General features: G+C 34.8%; 1 protein-coding gene across 1 annotated transcript in view; it reads right to left on the bottom strand.

Annotated features, from left to right (window-relative positions):
- Positions 1-4,917: 4,917 nt before the first annotated feature.
- Positions 4,918-21,070, bottom strand: part of LOC120636426 — a 67,689-nt gene continuing 51,536 nt past the window's right edge. Inside the window, exons 7-9 of the mRNA XM_039907903.1 lie at positions 10,982-11,134; positions 9,979-10,107; positions 4,918-5,064 (exon numbers count right to left, since the gene is read on the bottom strand). Coding sequence (XP_039763837.1) covers positions 4,918-5,064; positions 9,979-10,107; positions 10,982-11,134 — 429 coding nt within the window. The remainder of the gene's footprint in view (positions 5,065-9,978; positions 10,108-10,981; positions 11,135-21,070) is intronic.

Here is a 21,070-nt window from a genome sequence, read left to right as displayed (position 1 = left end):
ATTTCTGCTAAATATTTTTATACCTACTAAAATCAACATTGCAATGTTTCAGAACGCGTTGTAAATATTTGCCATAGTATCAAAGGTTATTTTTTTGTAAATTTTATAAGTATTTCCAAGTATTTCTATACTATTCGTATAAATATTCACCAGTCATCTTAGTACCAATAACACCTAGATGGCGATGTGTGTATTTTCGTAGTATATTAATTGGTTATTTATTTACTTAAGAATTAACTTATTATTTTTTTATCCTACTACAAGTTAGGCCGGTATTGCAATCTCTTAAACCCACGGCCTTGGACGCAGATAGCAGGGTCGCTGCCCACTGCGACAAGCGGCCAACAATTATTTTACAATTTACTCCTACAAACAGAGAAAGACGAAAATGACAAGAAACAAATATAGCTACAACGGGAATCTATGTAATATTAATTTGACGTCGAACCCGCCTCGTCGCTCACACTATTTATTCATAACTTTGGTTCACGAACTATCCAGTGCCAGTGGAAGTTATTTAATCTTGTTAGTGTTACATTCACTCACAAATCAGCACATTTCGAAGGTTCATCAAACATTCAGCCGAAGAGGAAACTTGTATTCCATAACTGTTAAGCCTGTCAGGAAAGGAGAAACTAAGTCATGCCAAAGTTTAATTTCGTGATCGTCTTAGTGTGCCGATTGATTTTATTCATAATTAGCGATTTTACCGATGCTTTCGCGATGCTTTCGTGTTAACATACTAAAGTGGCAGTTGGGTGGTCACGTTTCTCGGAGGACGGATGGACGTTGGAGTCAAAAGGTCCTCGAGTGGAGACCGCGTGTCGGTAAACGGAGTGTCGGACGCACCCCAACTAGATGGAGCGACGATTTCCGAAAAGTGACAACTGATTCGGAATATCTGCTACAACTATACCAAATTTAATTTAAATCTGTTCAGTAATTCATCTGACAGACAAAAATTAAATAAAAATCTATTTTAACTCAGTATCGATTATAAAGCATGCCCCGGTCAAAATTTTCAAAATATATTAAATGTACAGAAGTCTTTCAGTTACAGATTTATTATAAGTAAAGATAAGTTAAGCTAAGTTCACAAATTATATTCAGATAAATTAACTAATAACTGACTTAGTACACGTTTTGGCTAGCTGTAAGTATACTTAGGATATAAATAAATAAATTAATTAATTAAGAATTGGAAACATGCATGTTCATCACACAAACATATTAGCTGTAGAAAGAAAGAAAGAAAGAAAGAAAGAAAAATCGTATTTATTGTCACACATTTGTGTAAAATGTTACATTTGTGAAATAAAATAATTGTTTAAGTATAAAAATTTAAAAAAAAAAAAAAATGTGTGACAAAGGAGCTGGCTCAGTATAGCTGCAAACTAAAACGCGCAGCACTGGTTTTCAGCCAGCCCCATTATCTTCGTCGTCACTGAATCCTCGCAACTAAACAATAACAAAATAATCATAAAAACAAACAATAACAAAGAATATAATATATAAACAAACAAAAGATATTTTTCATTTAAACAAACTTATTTACATCGAGAAATACAAAATCATCAAAGAGAAATCGGACCCACCGCCTTGGACTCCGAGAGCACTGCGCCAATTGGCCGTCAATCGATGATATCTAATTCAGATGTAAAATGGATGTATTCACGACACTCGAGTCTCGTTTCTTCAATAATTAACCTACGTCGGTCTGCTCGCATACAGACAATACAATACAATGCAAACAATAGACTATCTATCGTCTGTTCGCTGAAAGGAATAATTTAATCAAGCGCATTTTGTCACAATAAAACATACCTACTTAACAAACTAAAACAAAAAGTAGTTGGAATGTAAAATATATTATTAAGTTATTCAAGTGCTTTGTAAATCAATACTCATATTATAACTGTGTTTTATAAATGCGAAAAGTTTGTCTGTTTATCCTTACTTTACGGCCTGGCTAAGCGACCAAGCGAGACTTTAAATTTTGGCATAGAGTTAGTTTAAAGGACGGAGAGTAACAATGGCTGCTTATTATTTAAAAAAATTAAAACGGTATCCACGGGACAAGAACGCGGTCAAAAGCTAGTGTATTAATAAACTTAAGCTAAATTCAATTCATTCTTAAGACGAATTTCAAAAGTATCTCATTTCATTCTTGAGACCATTTTAATAATTTAAAGGCGCTTGCTTGGCTTGGCACTTATAGATTAGATATTCGTAAACTTAAAACTAAAGCTACGAGGGCTCCAAATGCGCCCTGGTCCAAGAAGAAGCCCACAAACTTTGCCGGGTGGACTTTTTTGTTATCACCATCTCATATTGGCGTTTCGAATTATTAGAAGAGCGAGCTGATTAGAATAATTCACACTTAAGCTTTTTTATCGGTTAAGTTACTAACTAAAATAGTACTTTTCTATAAGCTTACGTTTAATAAAAACTTTCAACTTTTCAAGGGATTAAAACGTGCAGAAAATGTATCCCTTTTTACGATAATCGCGCGGTCGGAGGATTATGAAATTTTCCACACTAATAGTTAATATCGAGAAGGAGTGCAGAATACTATTTTTTTTTTAATTATACATTATAAATAGGTAAATGAAATCAATTAAATAAACATTACATTGCATTTGACACTACACGCATATACCTACTATATTTTGGATTATTTATTTCTTTTTACTCTTTATTTGTACACCACTCAGAAAAACGAGACAAGAAAAAGAACAAACACATGAAGAATGAAGCAGGATACAAAAGGCGGCCTTATCGCTAAGTTGCGATCTCTGCCAGCATCATTATAATTTGTTTGAAAAGAAATAGGCAAATTGTGTTTCAGCGTCAGTACCTAAGAAAAATCTGTGATTATAGGACTTTAATAATGTTTAATGGTAAAATTTTGACCACTGGGCGAGCAATAGTAATAAATAGACCTCCTATCAACTCATTACCAACCCACTATAGGGCACAGGTCACTCTTACAATGAGAACGGGGTCCACCAATCCGCACTGGGCCAGCGTGGTGGACTAAGTCCTTAACCCCTTCTCATTGTGAGTAAAGCTTTGAATTGATTAACAATCATTTTGATTTTAATTTAGTTATGTAATGAACTTTGTAGAATGAACCGTGTTAATTATTAAATCCATTTGGATCTAATTAAAATGAGAATGAGTGTAGTTTTAAAATATATTAACAAATATATTTATTGGTAAATTTGTCCCAGACAAAGAAATTAATTGCATTGGCTAAGTAAAACAGCCGAGTCGTCCATTAGATGTATAAACGACTTTGGAAGTTTGAATTTACTGCTCGGAGAGCATAATATTAGTTGCGGCCATTATTGCTGAGAAAGCGGGCTAGGGGCATTATTGCGGGTACAGTAGGTTAGTTCTGACCAGCAATTCTCAGGAGGCACGTTTGTATTGACTCTATTATCAAAGTCAAAGTCAAAGTCAAAAATATCTGTATTCAAATAGGCCCGTAGGTGGCACTTTTGATGCGTACATAAGAATTACACGGTAGTGAGATGATGGCGATAACCACATTCGTAAACTTAAAACTAAAGCTACGGGGGTTCCAAACGCGTCCTGGTCTAAGACGAAGCCCACAACAAACTTAGCCGGGAGTTTTTTTTTTTGTTACCACCATCTCACAATGTCATTTTAAATTATTAGAAGAGCAACCTGGTTAGAGCAATAATTTACACCCAAGCTTTTTTATCGATAACGTAGTCCTTTATACTATAATAGGACTTTTCTATAAACTTACGTTTAAAATTTTTCATTAGGAACGGGACTCCTCTCAGAAAAAGAGGGGTTGTTGGTAGACTTTACAAGCCCTTGAGTACATTATGGACCCTCAGGCATGCTTTTTTCCTCACGTTTTCCTTCACCATTTAAAGCAGGTGATATTTAAATTGCATATATTAAAAGTCAGTGGTTTGCTTCGGAGCACGAACTCGGTCTCCACGAATGGAAAGCCGCTTCTGGCCACTTCTGACATGCATTCAGCAGGTCAATTGCATAAAAAGACGGCCGAGTGGCGCAGTGGGCAGCGACCCTGCTTTCTGAGTCCAAGGTCGTGGGTTGTGGGTCACACTAGGCCCACAGAACCCACAAGGATGTAGAGATTTCACGAGCGTAATTTTAGTAAATAGTAGAGTGTCTCATAATACGCATGTTTGTATAAAACCTTTATCCATTAGTGGATTGTTATGATGAAATAAGAGTCTCACGGCCAAGGGCATTGAAAACAGCGATGCCATTTGGGGGTTTTTCCCGTATATTTAGAGGGAAGTGTTTGAAAAAGGGGATTTTTTAGGGTGAAACTTTTTTAGGGGGAAAATAAATAGAAACTGAATGATAAGTATTTTAGTGCCCTCTGTAGTTTGATTTATTAAATTCTTTGAAATTATAAACGAGTTGGCTATTAGCATAATATGAATATTTATGTTCATATATGTATGTTTATGTGAAGTATTTATTTATAAATGTATTTATTTATTGGTTGATTTTACGTATGACGTACTGACAAAAAAAACAATAAATGATTTATCGTTGTTTGAAAATCTTATGTAATAATCTTATAGAACCTTTTTATTTAAAGCATTATTATAATAAAAATACCAAGGTAAGTTAATCTATAAAATATTATAACAATTATAAATATATAATGAAACTTTTCATTTACTGAAAAAAAATTAGGGTATCTTGTTTCGAATTTAGGGGATTTTAAAATAGGCTTAGGGGAAATAATTTTGAGCCAACTGCTCAATCACTGATTCAAAGTCCCACTGATTTCATCTACTGGTAGGACGACTGTATACCACTACATACACACACACACTACATGCGGCATCTAACTGTTCAAAATTCGAAAACGGTTTATTAAATTTATTTAATTAACATCTAATTCATGTGTACTATCGAAGCATCCATGGTACTGGAAGGTCGCTTCTTCGACGGACCAGCGTCGTATATGTTGGTCAAGGAAGGATGTTCTGACACCAAGTGCTCTTTAAATATCAGCGGCAAGTGGTTGCATTCGTGCTTACTCTGGAACAAAGAGAAATACATAATTAAGATTTGATGAGATAAACAGTAACATTTAACTAGTTGTACTTATATAAACACTCGGGGTGTTTATATAAGTACATATACTATAGCTCCAATGATGGGAGTATGGTATGGGAGTACCTCCTGCCTAGTGTTTTAGAAAAATTACCTAGACCTTTTCTAGAAGAAATTGAAAATAAAAACCTGAAGCAAATCAAAAACAAATTGAAACGTTATTACATTCAGGGTACGTGCAAAAACTACAAGGCGGAAGTTCATCCAGACCATTCCTACAAATTCCATTAATTATCACTACAGAAATATTTCTTTTGTTTTTTTTTTTCCGTACATTATACATTAATTAATATATAATAATTAATATATATTTGTGCAACCCTCTCAAGCGCAAAAAACTTCCATAATGAAGATTAGCGTAATGTAATTGAGATCTAAACAACCATGTATTTTTTATTTATAATAAACAGTTTTAAATTATTTTTTTTTTTTTGTTCACACATTATGATTTTTGCTGTTAAAAACAACAACATCCGCAAATGTTTATCATCCACGTTTCGGACATGTACCGCTGAGGCGCGAAGCGCCCTCGTGGCAACTGAGTTTCCTGCCACAAATAAATTCATCTAGGCAAGCGCGCTCCAACCTTATTTCCATTACGTAACGTCAAGCGCTAGCCTATTTGTAATAAAACACCTCTTATTTTCTGCAGATATCTGAAACATGTCTTTTCATGTTATTTATTTATTAAGAGCGGTTATACAGCAAATAAAAAAATCAAATTTCATCCTCACATGCCCCGCTGTAGTCCGTAAATTTCCGAATGCTACTCGCACTCTCGGATTTTTTGGCACAGTATGCATAAAATAATTAGATAAAACCTGAGTGCGTGCTACTGGGGATAGCAGCCCTAAAAATATTCTTCGCAACTAGTCAATAAATACACGAGGGTACCTACGTTATAATTTTAGAGATATGTACTGAAAAAGTGAAACTCGTTTCGAGCAATAACAATATCCAAATTACACGTTTTTTAACATACTCGTAGCATACACACAATGCACATACTCGTAGCATCGACAAAGCGTCATGTAAACTTAATTTGATAGAATTTTTTTAGAAAAAAAATTAAAAAGTATTAAGTGCCATTTTAATTTTAAAATTTTATGGAAGCGTATTTATTTATTGTGATATAAACATAAATATATGAAGAAAACATAATAAAGATTATTTCTTTAAGAGATTTCTAACATTAATCATAACTACTTGAAATAAACAATATATCTATATATTTTATTAAACTTATATATATAATTCTCGTATTTGTACAGCAATATTTACTTACGGCTATATATGAGCATACTTATGATGAAAGCTTAAAGCCGACGGAATAAATATCGACCTGTTTTTGTTTTTGTTTTTAAAAAATGCGGTCCTTTATGTCAAATGAAAGGGAAAGATTCGATTGATCAGACCGTGGAGGCAAACCGATGATTTATTACCTCTTTTAATTGTGTTAGTGTGTTTATACACTTGTAGGTTTGCATTGGCAAAACACTCAGGCTGCCATTGCAGGGTAAAATGCGGCATTTTATATGAAAGATGGCCGATTGGCGCAGTGGGCAGCGACCTCGCTTGCTGAATCTAAAGCTGTGGGTTCGATTCCCGCAACTGGAAAATGTTTGTGTGATGAGCATGAATGCTTGTCAGTGTCTGGGTGTTTATCTGTATTTTATAAGTATTTATGAATATTATTCATAGAAATATTCAAAAGTCTTAGTACCCATAAAACAAGCTACGCTTGCATTAGGGCTATGGCGATGTGTGCATTGTTCGTAGTATATTTATTTATCTTATTATTTTAAATAGATTATCATAAACTTTTACAGTTTTATCAGTTACCATCTTAACAAAGCTTCACTGTAAGGTTTCTTTCTCATAGAATATATTCGTCATTCATTATTAAGAGCGTTAATAATTGATGGAGCACTCCACCACGATGTCCTAATGCGGATTGGTGGACTTCACACACCTTTGAGAACATTCAGGCATGCAGGTTTTGCTCGCGATGTTTTCCTTGAAACAAGTGACATTTTCCTCCAATCCGCACTGGGTCAGAGTGGTAGACTACGAACTTAACCGCTTCTCATTTTGGGAGGAGACCCGTGCCATATAGTGGGACGGTGGTAGGAGTGTTTCGAGCATAGGCTTTCACGCTGCCCCAATGCGAGTTTTTATTAAACTACAGCTTTATAAAAGTAAATAAAAACATTATAGTAAAAGACAACGTAACAAAAATAGTTTCAGCAGTATAAAAGCGTTGACCTATTTTAATGTCACACATTTCACAGGTCGTTAAACTTAGTTACATAAACGGAGTGCCGTAGCACCGGTTTATTTAATCTATTCTGAAGAATTTCTGTATATACTAATTAATTTGACTACGACAATACACACAACGCTGTCTAGCCCCAAAGTAAGCGTAGCTTGTGTTATGGGTACTAAGATAGCTGATGAATATTTTTATGAATATAAAACACATTAATACTTATAATATACCGATAAAGAAAGACATTCATGTTCATCACAAAAACATTTTACAGTTGTGGAAATCAAACCCACGGCTTTGGACTCAGAAATCAGGGTCGCTGCCCACTGCGCCAATCGGCCGTCAAAACAGGTTATAAAAGATTAGCCCGCTTCCATTTTAACCTGCATCATTACTTACCAGGTGATACTGCAGTCAAGGAATAACTTGTAGTGGAATAAAAACGTAATATAAATAACGGAACATTGTTAAAAGAAAGACCGCTCTCATTTGCACCCCATGTGGGTGCAAGTGGGTGGTTTCATGATAAGTAATACCTACCTACTCTTCTTCTCGGTCCTGAGCTAAAAATAGGAGTACAAAAATCCGTTGATAATATTTATTGCGGTAAATGTTACAATCATTTTATTGAGTACTACTGAAGCTAAAACCTCCATCGCTACACGAGTTATTTTTCTTTTGAAACTCGAGGTAAGAGGCTTTGTATGGCTGCTCTTACCTGTACTTTTGCCGTAGCAGGATTAAATTCATTTCAGAATTGCTTTATGAACAAATTTTTCATATTGGGCGGAACTAAAGTGAACTTTTTAATAGTATTTGCGAGGGGATTATTTTTAATCGGCTTTATCCTATTTCGGCTTAGAGCTTTTAATTATTTTAAAAGCTCAGCTCGTTACATTGACTTAATCAACAGATCATTTGTATGAACGAACAAACAACCTTCGTTACTTTCATACAAATTTGGCAGTGACACCATGCTGCTGACTGATAGATATAGCTGTTATTTTTTTAATTATAAAATACAAGCGGACCCAGCCCGCTTCGCCGGGCTAGATTTTGCATTATTTTATTTAAACAATAAACTTACATCATTAAATTTTTAATTTAAGTCTTATAATATATTAAATCATTTATCTCCGTATTCATTCTCTTCTATTGTCTTCTCGTGCGGGTGAAGATCATCAGCTCTTATTTACTATAATGATATTCTATTGTTGGGTGTACATTGGTGTAGATAATGATCTTCTTCAGATGGTTAAACCAAATCGTACATTCAAAGGTGAATTTGAAGTTACGACCTTTCGATTACGATTACGATTCTTTAGATCATAACTTATAGGCAGACTGACTGGCGATGGATGGGCAGTGCGTAGGTATATACGCCAAAGTAATCTAAAAGACCTCGTTTCAGTTGATGAATTATTGAAGCTACGAGTATATTTCTTTTGGCACGTTGTGAAAATCAGATGAGAATGAATTACTTAACCGAATGAAAAAGTGTAAAACAACTAAGCCTCCAATTGACTTTTTTTACAGTAATAATTGATCGACCAAACAGATGGCCCATCTGATGGTAAGTGGAATATCATGGCCTATAAACAAAGCAACACTCCACAGGGCATTTAAGAAGCACGTTCTGCGTTCCGTTTGAGGCGCCGGTGTTAAGCCACATATGCCTATAATTACACCGGCAACCAAGCCCTTCAGACCGGAACACAGCAATGCAACAATGCTGCTTAGCGGCAGAAAAAAGCATGGCGACAGTACTTTCCCGTACGAGCTCTGTCAAAAAAAATCACTACTACTGTTGTCTCTAACATTATGCTGTTTTTGTACATCACTTTTGACCCCGTTAGTTACATGACAACGTACACTAAAAATTTCTAAAAACATAATTAACGCAGCGTTAATATATATTTTTACGAAATAGACCGAAAAATATGCACAAAAAATACTTATGTACTTACGTTAAGCCGGCAAAGCACGTAGCTACAAGACACTTAAACCGCTTCGCTGACTCAACTTAAATAGTCACCAAATGTACGCATGGGTAAAGCGTTTCTCGGCGCAGAACGAAATGTTCCTATTTATTTTCGTCGTTGAGATATTCTCATTGAAACAAACTACCCGCGGCACTTTAAACCCCGCCCTTATCTACTGCTGTTTTGTGTCTCTTACGCCCAGCGGCTTACTGCGACGCGCTTGTCGTTGTCTGTCCACATAGTTGGGGATGTACCAACGCTGCGTCTACTAATAAGGGCTTGCTGTTCCAGCACCTTGAGACTCCAACGTCCACAGGATCTCCGAGTTAGCCCATTTGCTCCGTCCATTGCCACTTCAGATTCGCAACTCGTTGAGCTATGTCGGGAACTCTGGTCCTACTGCGGATCACCGCACATCTGATTTGATCAAATAAATTCTGAGTATATCTCCCTTCTGCGTCCGCTGAGACTCTGAGGCTTGGAGTAAATTCAGATGCCTTTTATTAATTCTCAATATCTCCTGCCAAAGTTCGAGCTAGCACTAAAATGAGTATTAGCTTTAAAAAGAGCTTTAAATAAGTAACTTACGTCTAAGATCAGGCAATCATGATGACATTGTCTACTGTGATACAACTCGTTGAAGTTTCTTCTCCTTTTACGATCGTCTAAATCTGGGGGCCCATATTTGGGATCACTTTTGAATATCCCAACTAAATTCTGCAAAAATAATGCATATTTTTATGGCTAAAATATTTTTTTCTACATAAATAAAAATGAAATATCAATGCCTTGAAAATATCTCGCAAAAACTTTTTACTGTCTGGACCTGATTTGAAACAAGGTAGTTAGGGAAGATCAATAAAGAATCGAATAAAAAATTGTATGGAAAGTACATAAGTTTATATAGGAATATATTTTATGTTTGTAAAAACAAACTTTTAGAAGATCCTATGACGTTATCACCTGACCCTCTCGTCATATCTGTATCTATTATGCTTCAGATAACGAGCCTTATTTATTCCGTCTGTCCTTATTTATTTCTTAATTTTTTTTACACCAAAAACTTGCATATAGTGTTTACAAAATAAACTTGTTAAAACATGTACTTTATTTTTGTCAATTACAGGTGAAACACATGAGACCAATACAAATATACATTAGCCTGGTTATGTAATAGATAAAAATAAACAGAAAAATAAGGAATGAAAAGCTGACATGTATACCTAAAGAATGCAACATCATCTATTTATAATTTATATTATTTTAATCCTACTAATATTATAAATGCGAAAGTTTGTGTGGATGGATGTTTGTTACTCTTTCACGCAAAAGCTACTGAACCAATTTGACTGAGTTCGTGAATGGTGATAGATTATACCCTGGATTAACAAATACTCTGATTTTTATCCCGGAAAAGTGTACGGTTCCCGTAGGATTCATGAAAAACCAAAAATCCGTGTACGAAGCCGCGGCCAACAGCTGGTCATCATTAATGTGATTGGAGCATCGTGGTTTTACCTTAGCCTCTAAGCTATCACCGCAACATTTAAAAAAAAGTGGCTTGAATATTTATTTGAATTCTTTCACTCACGTTTCTCAATATATATTTAGCAACAATCTTCACGTGAAAAATTAATACAAATAGTACGGTTATGACTGTCCATGCAATAGCTGTGCTCCTTTGATTAATGCCGTCTGAGTCATCCAAGTGAAATATGTCTACTACTTTGTTGACTAAAAGTATCTGAAATCAAAATTATTCGGTTAGATTGAAATTTTGGAGTACATGGGCTTAGTGCGTTGAGAATGAAATCAATAACAGTATCACAAATCTCAAGCCAAACCGACGCAGTGGTCCAACAAAGCAATACCATACTAAATTCATGCACAAAGGGAGATCGAAAATCGAGAACTTTGAGCTTAAACTTGTCTTGTTAACCGTGTTCACTTCTCTCTATTACTAGAGAGCAGAATCTGTTTGCAACTACATGGTATTTGCCATATGACTGCTCTTAGGGACTTTGTACAACGGATTGTTGCAGTGATTGATTGAACGCAAGCCGCAGCGATCCATCGTTTCAAAACTGCTGTCCACTACAATCAATCCGAATTCTACAGATTACAGAAAGATCGTGCAAGATATTTACCCAATAATTTATGTACTCATTCTTGGACTTTTTTCTACAAATGTATTTTATATTTTTATCTGTACGAAAAAAAAAATACGGCTGCAGTTTCTTGTATCCCATAATAAGGCACAATAACGAATTACGTATTTTAATAACTAAAATGAAGTTTTATATTCGAAATATAATAAATTATTAATCAAAAATAAAAAAAATATTAAATTATTATATTTCATTAGTATATATAATTTCAATATCTAAAATAAAGTTTAATATTCAGTCGAAATTGTTAAACAAATCCAAAGATGTTTTTCAGTCGTCATAATATGCATAGAATGTTAATTCTATCGAAAGAGAAGTTTTTTTATTAAGACCGCTGTAATATTATCTAGATAAACCTTACATTAGCATGTTATTTGGGCAGATACCTAGTCATAGTTTAGGAGGTGCGCTATTCGTAATGATGATTTCCATTCGTCATTATTAGGCATAGAATAATGAATCTCACACAAATAAGTTATTTTATTGTAAAGTCAAACTTATGTAAATTATCATTAGCCTATAGCTGTGCATGTACATGTACACTAAAGGACTCTCCCAATGGGAGGTAAAAACCCTTAATCACCAACTGACGGCTGACTGGCGCAGTGGGCAGCGACCCAGCTTTCTGTATCAAAGGCCGTGGGTTCGATTCCCACAATTGGAAAATGTTGGTGTGATGAACATGAATATTTTTCAGTGTCTGGGTGTTTATCGTTGTATTATAAGTATTTATATATCTATTATTCATATAAAATATTTATCAGTCATCTTAGTACCCTTAACACAAGCTATGCTTACTTTAGGGCTAGATGGCGATGTGTGTATGGTCGTTGTTTATTTATTTATTTATTTAATTTGGACAGACGGGTTGGTGATCGCAGTAGACGATAGTAGAAACAAAAAGGACGCTGCTGCCTGAAGGAAAACATCGAGGAAACCTGCATGCTTGAGAGTTCTCCATAATGTTCTCAACGGCGTGTGAAGTCTGTCGATTTGCACTTGGCCACGTATAAATTAAAGTAGTCAATTACGGCCTTCTCATTCTGAGAGGCGACTTATTTACAGTAATCGGCACATAAGTTAAAACAAAGGTTTCGACGTAAATGAACATGGTATATGAAAATTTTTTTGCCCTTAAATATTTATATCGGCTGCTCACGAATCTTTGTGCGATCAACTTGATTTTACTAGTTCTAGAGTCATCTATTAACGTAAAGTCTGTATCGTGCAGATGCCTTTACATATATCTCAAGAAATACATGAGATCCGATATAACTTTCATCGATACCTTTGAGTCAGTACGCTCTTTCATATAAGGTTAATTTGAAACCGCCGTCCTGCAGCCTTAATGCAATTGCTTGTTATCGAGGAGTCAAGTTTTCGAATATGGAAATACTTGGAGTAAAATGGATGTTATGTGCATTGGATTAATGTTCAAATTTGCCTACAATTCTTTAGATCAATAATCAGAAGTACAGAATTTGCTTCTCTAAAACGAGCGCCATTAGGTCCAATTTTCCGTGACAATACAGAGGCTGATATGCGAAAACGACTATTCGCTTGCTAGCGAGCAAATCTCTAAAGTTTTGTATTTAGAAACAACCTTTCGTCTATATCCGTCCCGTGATAAGTCACAACATCATGTAGTAGTAGTAGAGCCTTTTGGAACAGAGATCGGCCGGGTAAATACATACTACCGCCATTCTTACTTCTGTCGCCAAGCAGCATTGTTGTGTTTCGGTCTGCATGAGGCTTATCAGCTACGCATCAGATTGACGATGCATACTCTGCGAAGTGTTGCCACTTACCATCAGGTTAAACATAAGCTCGGTAGGTAAATTATTACTATTAAAAATATAAACAAAATCAAGGGCATGCGCATAAAACAGTATCTTATTAAGGCAATTTATTTCACATACCTTTACGTTCTAGAAATAAGGATCGAACTCTATAACAATATTATAATAACACTGCTTTAAGCTATATCTATTTTTGATGACGCTTGACTGGAGTCTGACAACCATCTTACGGTCGGTATGCCTAGTCAACTATACCGCTAGGCTGTCTTGTCTTGTGAAATAATTTTCAAGTAAAATACATTCAAGTAGGGCAAGGAATTGCTTTTGCAATAAAACCGCCTTTGCACAAAACTGTGAATATATATATTGTCTTTTTCTTGTATGCATCTTTTAATGTATACATGTATTAGCAATAAAGTTTTAGAAATAAATTATGTACAGCTGCTGATATAAAATTTCCGTTTCCAAGATGCGAACTATAATGACTATAATATACACAATTTCGCTACGATATTTAATGACAGTTAGAACAAAAATTCAGCATAAAATAAAAAGTATGAAGAAAAAGGGCCACCGAGCTGCTTTCATACGTAAATAGTACAAAAATATTTGGTTCTAAAAAGTTTCGTCTGAACCTCGAGGTATATTTCCTAAGTAGGCCACACTATCTTACACTTTAGAAAGGAAATTATTTGAAATCCACGTTATTAGACATAAAATATGAATCCCTATTAGCACATTAAAATATATTACAATTAGATTTGAATTAAATTGAATTGAAAAGTAACAAAAGCATATCCAGTGTTAATAAAAGAGAATTGGTTACGTCAACAAGAAATGATGCTGGACATCGAGCCCTGACCATCGCGCATATAAGGCCAATTATCAATTAGTATTCCGTAAATATCAATATCAAAACAATAAAAAGATTTTATAGTTTTATGAAACTACAAGTGAAACTTTTTTTCAAATTATAGACATTTAACTGAAACTTTTCGGAATAATAATCCGTTAAGGGTATAAAATTTGCTTAATCAATCTTAATTTTATACTTGGAAAATAGGAATGATAACTAAATATTTTTATTGAACTCTGTGTTTTAGATTACGACATATCTACATAATACTTAACAATTATTTAGATGATATACACATATTAAAAAACTAAAAACAATATTTTATAATCGTCATTTTGATCCGTTTTGTAATTATTTTCAATCATTCTATTATCAATTCCATCTTCATTTTATTTATAACTAGCTGTCCAGGCGAATTTCGTACCGCGCATCATATTTTTTTTGATAAATGTTATTATTTTAATACTTATTATCCTATTCCGGTCTAAGAGGAATCCAAAAAATCAAATATCATAAAAATTGGTCCAGCCGTTCTTGAGTTATAAATGGTGTAACTGTCTTTTTATGTCAACTCAGACGGGAACGCTGTCGAACGGGATAAACAGTATCCTATGTCCGCCTCCTGGCTCTAAGCTACCCACCTACCAATTTTCAGCCATATCGGTACAGCCGTTCTTGAGTTATAAGTAGTGTAACTAACACGACTTTCTTTTATATATATAGATTTATTTATTATACTCTAATCTCTTTGCACAAAAAAAAAATCAGAAGAATAAAAAAAACACAGACAAAAGCAGTATACAAAAGGCGGCCTTATCGCGTTTTAGCGAGCTCTTCCAGGCACCATTCATCATGAGTTTCACAGTTTAAAAATGTTAATAGTATTTTATGGAGCACTGGCACATACATATAAACTCATTTGAGTGATAGTCTTCACACTACATGGTCAGCTGATGCTAACTATAGGCGCCTGTCACTTTATCCCTACTCCGCGGCCGACCGTCACGCGACATGCAACACACATTCAAAAGAGTCTGAGCCGATGTAATAAAAGTTTCACTTTAAAAAATAACAAGACAAATTAATGCCCAGCCTTAGAATCAAGTTTATTGAGCTAAAAACATGCACTCACCTTCTAGTTATCTTTTATTAACGTCAACATTGTTTACAAAGTCACCTATCCTGTAACAAAGTCAACGCTATGCGTTTATGTACAACGTACGTTGATTAGTTGATTGATTCTAGCGGTACATTTTGATGGAGTGCTCCATCGGTGTAAAAGCTTGATTGAAAATACAGTGTATGGGTACGAGTAGGTATATACGTAAAGTGCACTTCGACATTGGCCGTGAAAACAGATTTGAGTGAACCGACGCTACCTCGTCCAATAAACTAATGGAATTCTAGGTCAGCTGAAAACATTGGAGTGAATGGTGGCTTTGACTATCAGAGTGGCGGGCTAAAGAATTCCATTTTGACAAACACAAGCAATTTTTTTCTAATTTTACGCTCGTTTTTATGTAGTTTTGTGTGTTTCGTCTGATGGCTATGCTTTGTTTTATTTAGGATGATTATTTTGGCACGCCAACATTGTTTCGTATTCTTTCCAGGAAGTACAACATCGAGTAAACATGACACAGATAATGTCGTAGGTACTTCATTGACGGGTACTCCACCCACTTAGGGAATCCTACGCAATCGGTTTTGAAATGAAATAAACCGATCTACGAATCTATACAATTATCTCACAATATTATATTTTTTTTGGTAATACAAAAGTTGCTAGGCGTAATGAGGTCAGACCATCGCCGGCCATATCTTAATATATATAAATCTCCTGTCACGATGTTTGTCCGCGATGGACTCCTAAACTACTTAACCGATTTTGAATTAAATGGGCACACCGTGAGCAGTCTGGTCCAACTTAAGAGATAGGATAGCTTAGATCTTTAATTATAGTCGCAATTTTATTTTATTGCAAATTATTTGTCTATAATTAATTGACAGTCACATACTACTATAATCATTTAATACTGAATACTTTAAAAACAAAATCAAACGCAGACGAAGTCGCGGGCAACAGCTAGTATTACAATATAATTGGTGGAGTACTGACGTGCTGTCAATGTGATCGCACGTTTAAAACAAAGAGTGGTTATGCCAGTCACTGGAGAGCACATCAGGTCGCTCATAATAGCTACGAGGAGTCGCTGTGGTCGGATACGGCCAGGAGGATATATTACTACATAACAAAATATTTTAGATTTATAATTAGAAATCATTATATAAGATAATTTCAGTCGTGTAACATGTATAAAAAAATTTGACCATAAAAATCGACTTTGCTAAACAACTAAAAATATTTTTTAAAAATTATTTAAGTCGGTGGCAAGTAAAACGTAAATTTACTAAGCAATTTCATATTTTAGATTTAAAACAAAGAGTGGTTATGCCGGCGATGGTCTGGCCTTTATCTCATTACGCCTAGCAACTTTTGTATTACCAAAAAAAATATAATATTGTGAGATAATTGTATAGATTCGTAGATCGGTTTATTTCATTTCAAAACCGATTGCGTGGGATTCCCTAAGTGGGTGGAGTACCCGTCAATGAAGTACCTACGACATTATCTGTGTCATGTTTACTCGATGTTGTACTTCTTGGAAAGAATACGAAACAATGTTGGCGTGCCAAAATAATCATCCTAAATAAAACAAAGCATAGCCATCAGACGAAACACACAAAAGAATTAAAAGTATATAAAAACGAGCGTTTTTGTCAAAATGGAATGCTTTAGCCCGCCACTCTGATAGTCAACCATTCACTAAACCACCATTCACTCCAATGTCTTCAGGTTATCGAAACGAGATGTTAAATATTCCTAGTTCTTATTAGTCTTACTGTTCATAATACATAAAAAAAGTGTCTGGATGAATTTTTCTGTTAATTATGTATTTATATTTATTAAAATTTTCGAAAGGAAGGTCTAGGTTTTAACTACTAATCTATCACATCTCTGCTCTGTTCTTTTACATGAACTAAGTCAGTCCCTAAATGTCCTATTAATCGTATATTGTAACTGCCAATATTATTGCGAATTGTACCTAGTAGTAACATAAATTAAAATTTCAATACTACCCTGACAACAATTTGCACGCCAGTTTGGCGTGATACATTTAAGATCTACATATTTTTTTCCGTAACACCTATTTACCTGTATCAGCAAAATAAAATTTAATGTACGTTCATAAAAACATTTCTAAATTTAAGAAAAAATGTGACTGCAATAATTTAAACATTAGAAGTAAGAATAAACTTACAGTGCAATATACTAGGTTACATAAAATTCATAATTCGTTTAAAGGAAATTGCATACAATTCTACAATAAACTACCAATTGACATCTTGGAGATGTCTCTTAAAAAGTTCAAAGTTTGTATTAAACGTAAGCTTATAGAAAAGTCCAATTATAGTATAAAGGACTACGTAAACGATAAAAAAGCTTGGGTGTAAATTATTGCTCTAACCAGGTTGCTCTTCTAATAATTTAAAATGACATTGTGAGATGGCGATAACAAAAAAAAAAAAAAACACCCGGCTAAGTTTGTTGTGGGCTTCTTCTTAGACCGGGACGCGTTTGGAACCCTCGTAGCTTTAGTTTTAAGTTTACGAATGTGGTTATCGCCATCATCTCACTACCGTGTAATTCTTATGTACGCATCAAAAGTGCCACCTGTGGGCCGGGCCTACTTGAATAAAGATATTTTGACATTTTTGACTTTAAATAAAATTGAATGAATGAATTGAATGAAATAACTACAGTGCTACTGGTTAGGTGTTCCGTTACGGATCACGACTCCTGAGTTCGGTTCCTGGATCCTGCCAAATTTTTTTATGGGATTTTTCTCAAAATTAAATCAAATCAAATCGTTGAATTCCGCCAAACCGCATTGTGCATAGTGCTATGTGGCAACTTAAAGACCCCTTGTTGGGACTCATAAAAGCTAATCGTGATGCGTAAATTAATGCATACTTTGAATTTTATAGTTTCTAAGATAAATATTAAAATAAATGAACAGGCATTCGGTACACGTTGACAATATATATTTTCCAAGATATAAAAGATATATAAATCTTAAAAGGAAAAACCTTGTTCGTCAAGAGCGAGCGATCATAGGAATTTTCTTTCTGTAAACGACTCCCAGAATATTTACAAAAATACATTATCATATAAATCTTCATTGCAAAAACATAGCATTCATGGTTGCCCTACTAAATCACTGTTGCTAATAATGATATCCATATGCATCCAGGAATATACACGCACACACACACCCACCCACACACTTATTTATTTATGTGAAAGATTCGTATTAAATAATTAGATTGGGAGTTTCCATCTTGAATTGTGTCTCACTACGCCATTTCCCAAAGTTTCTACGAGGCGATCTCCGGTTAGACATGAGTGCTACGCGGCGTCGCGTTTAAATTCCTAAACAATTGTTCCCACAACTCCACGCCTCGCCTCTACGGTAGTTTCGTTACGTCGATCCTACATCTATTACTACATCTGTACCAAAGGGGTTTTGGGCGTATGACTGAACCCTTATAGAAAATGTATGTCTTGTGACTTTATGATAGAGGTAGAAATAAAATTGCCAATATTCATCATCATCATCATCCACTACAGGGCCAAGGGTTTCCTCCGACAACGAGAATGGGGTTAGGGCCGTAGTCCACCACGCGGGTCCAGTGCGGATTGGTGTACTTTACACACCTTTGAGAACATTGTGGAGAACTCTCAGGTATGTAGGTTTTCACCGTTCACCTTTGATTCACCGTTGAAGCGAGTGACATTCTTATTGTTTAAAACGCGCATAACTTAGAAAAGTAAGAAGTGCGTGCCGGGATTCGAACTCGCTCCCCGAAAGTAAAGTTAAAGTCCTACCCACTGGGCTATCATCGCTTTCAATATTATTGTCAATATTAGTTCTTAATAAACTATACCAAATAAAATTGATATGTGTATGGATCCGACGGATGGATTTTTTTATTTTTACTTTTTTAAAGTTCTACGTGTTTATTTGAACATGATCAAAAGCCTTGAACCTACTGCCGGACTAAAGGCCTCTCTCAACGAAATGGTTTGCCCATTATCACCTAACTGGGCAGACGGGTCACAGTAAATGTATACTACATATACTATATATTATAGTACAGATGACGGCTTCTGTCCTTACTCCGTTCAATTCAAATTCATATTCAAAAACGTTTTATTAATGTAGACCTTATTACAGGCACCTATGAAGCGTTCATACATTTAACATGTTACACTAATGTGAGTGATGGTGATAACTGCATTCGTTAGCTTAAGCTTAAAGTTAAGCTTCCAAACGCGCCCTGGTCTAAGAAGAGCCCACAACAAACTTATCACCATCTCACAGTCTAGTTAATGTTGAGCTATGAAGTAAGAGAAATTCATACCCAAGCTTTTTTATCATACATGTTATATTATTTTAGACGCCTAGTACGACAACCGCTGGAAGAGAACAGGTGGTGTCAACCAGTGGCGTGCATAGAGGGTATGCACAGGGTATGTAGATGGTATAAAATGAAGAACATCTCCACGACGTGTTTTAAAAACTTTAGGGTAGACTTTTTATTACTCTTACAATGCCTATCCTAAAGTTTTTTATAACTCGTACAGGAGATTTTCTTAATTTTATATCATCGGCATGCATCTATGCACACCACTAGTGTCAACTGCATACTGATTTGCCGTCACCAGACAATAAGTTTAATAGATTAGACTTTAACATTATTTTTTTTACCTAAACGCTCGTGGGGGCTTTTTATTAGCTTGTCTCGGTTAGACTCTTTCTTATCGTAATGTAGGGGAAAAAATTTAGTAAAAGTCACTGCGAACTAGTAACTCGCACACAACAATATTAAATATCTACACAATCGTGTACGTTGTGAGGCCTGCATCGTTGAGATTGATACGGTTGAAAATGAATGCCGGCGATTTTAGCTCCGATATATCCTGAATTCATGCAAGTATTTACTGAATATTCAAATGGTTCAGATTTATGAAACATTTTCGAATATATTGAACTAAAATCTAACAGCACTGCATGTTTTCTTACATAACATATTTTGTAAACAATGTTTCAATTACTTTTTATTGTAAAGGGAATTTTATTTGTTTTATTTATTTCGACACAATTTTTTTTATTCTTCTATTTTTAAAACATACTCTGCACTAAAAAGTAATAAAAATATTGTATAAACAATAAGACAAGTTAAAATGAGTATAATATGTTGTCTGGTGATAGAGGACAGAACTCCTCGGCGGCCAGCGGCAAACCCCTCATTTAAGGCTTAGCAATACCGAATACTTTAATTTATTTTTGGATACTAACTAAACTAAACTATAACTAAATTTAATGCCACATCAAAAAACAAAATCAAACGCAGACGAAGTCGCGGGCAACAGCTAGTATTAATCATAATTAGGCTGATTATGATAATAATGGAAAAGATGAAAAGGTAACTAAAAGTGTTTTAATTTCAAACAAATCTTTAAAAAAAAGTTCTAAGAGCTAACACACTATAGAACTCCCGTGAATCATTGAAAAATTTATTCAACGGGAACAAAACTGTTTCCTGCACTAATTTCCTCTCTCAAGTCTCAACCTCTTATGCGCCTATGCTGACCTGGTAGTAACGCTTGACTGCATAAAACGACTTTCAGCGGGGAAAAACTAAATATATTTCAGAATCCAACACTTAAAATTTACTTTGAGTACAGTAATATAAATTATTGTAAGGAACATTTTGCATGCATTTAAATAATT

Source organism: Pararge aegeria, chromosome Z (assembly GCF_905163445.1).
Source record: "Pararge aegeria chromosome Z, ilParAegt1.1, whole genome shotgun sequence".
In the NCBI taxonomy this organism is placed as follows: Eukaryota; Metazoa; Arthropoda; class Insecta; order Lepidoptera; family Nymphalidae; genus Pararge; species Pararge aegeria.
Note: the sequence above shows the minus strand (reverse complement) of the source record. Positions and strands in the feature narration are given on the sequence as shown.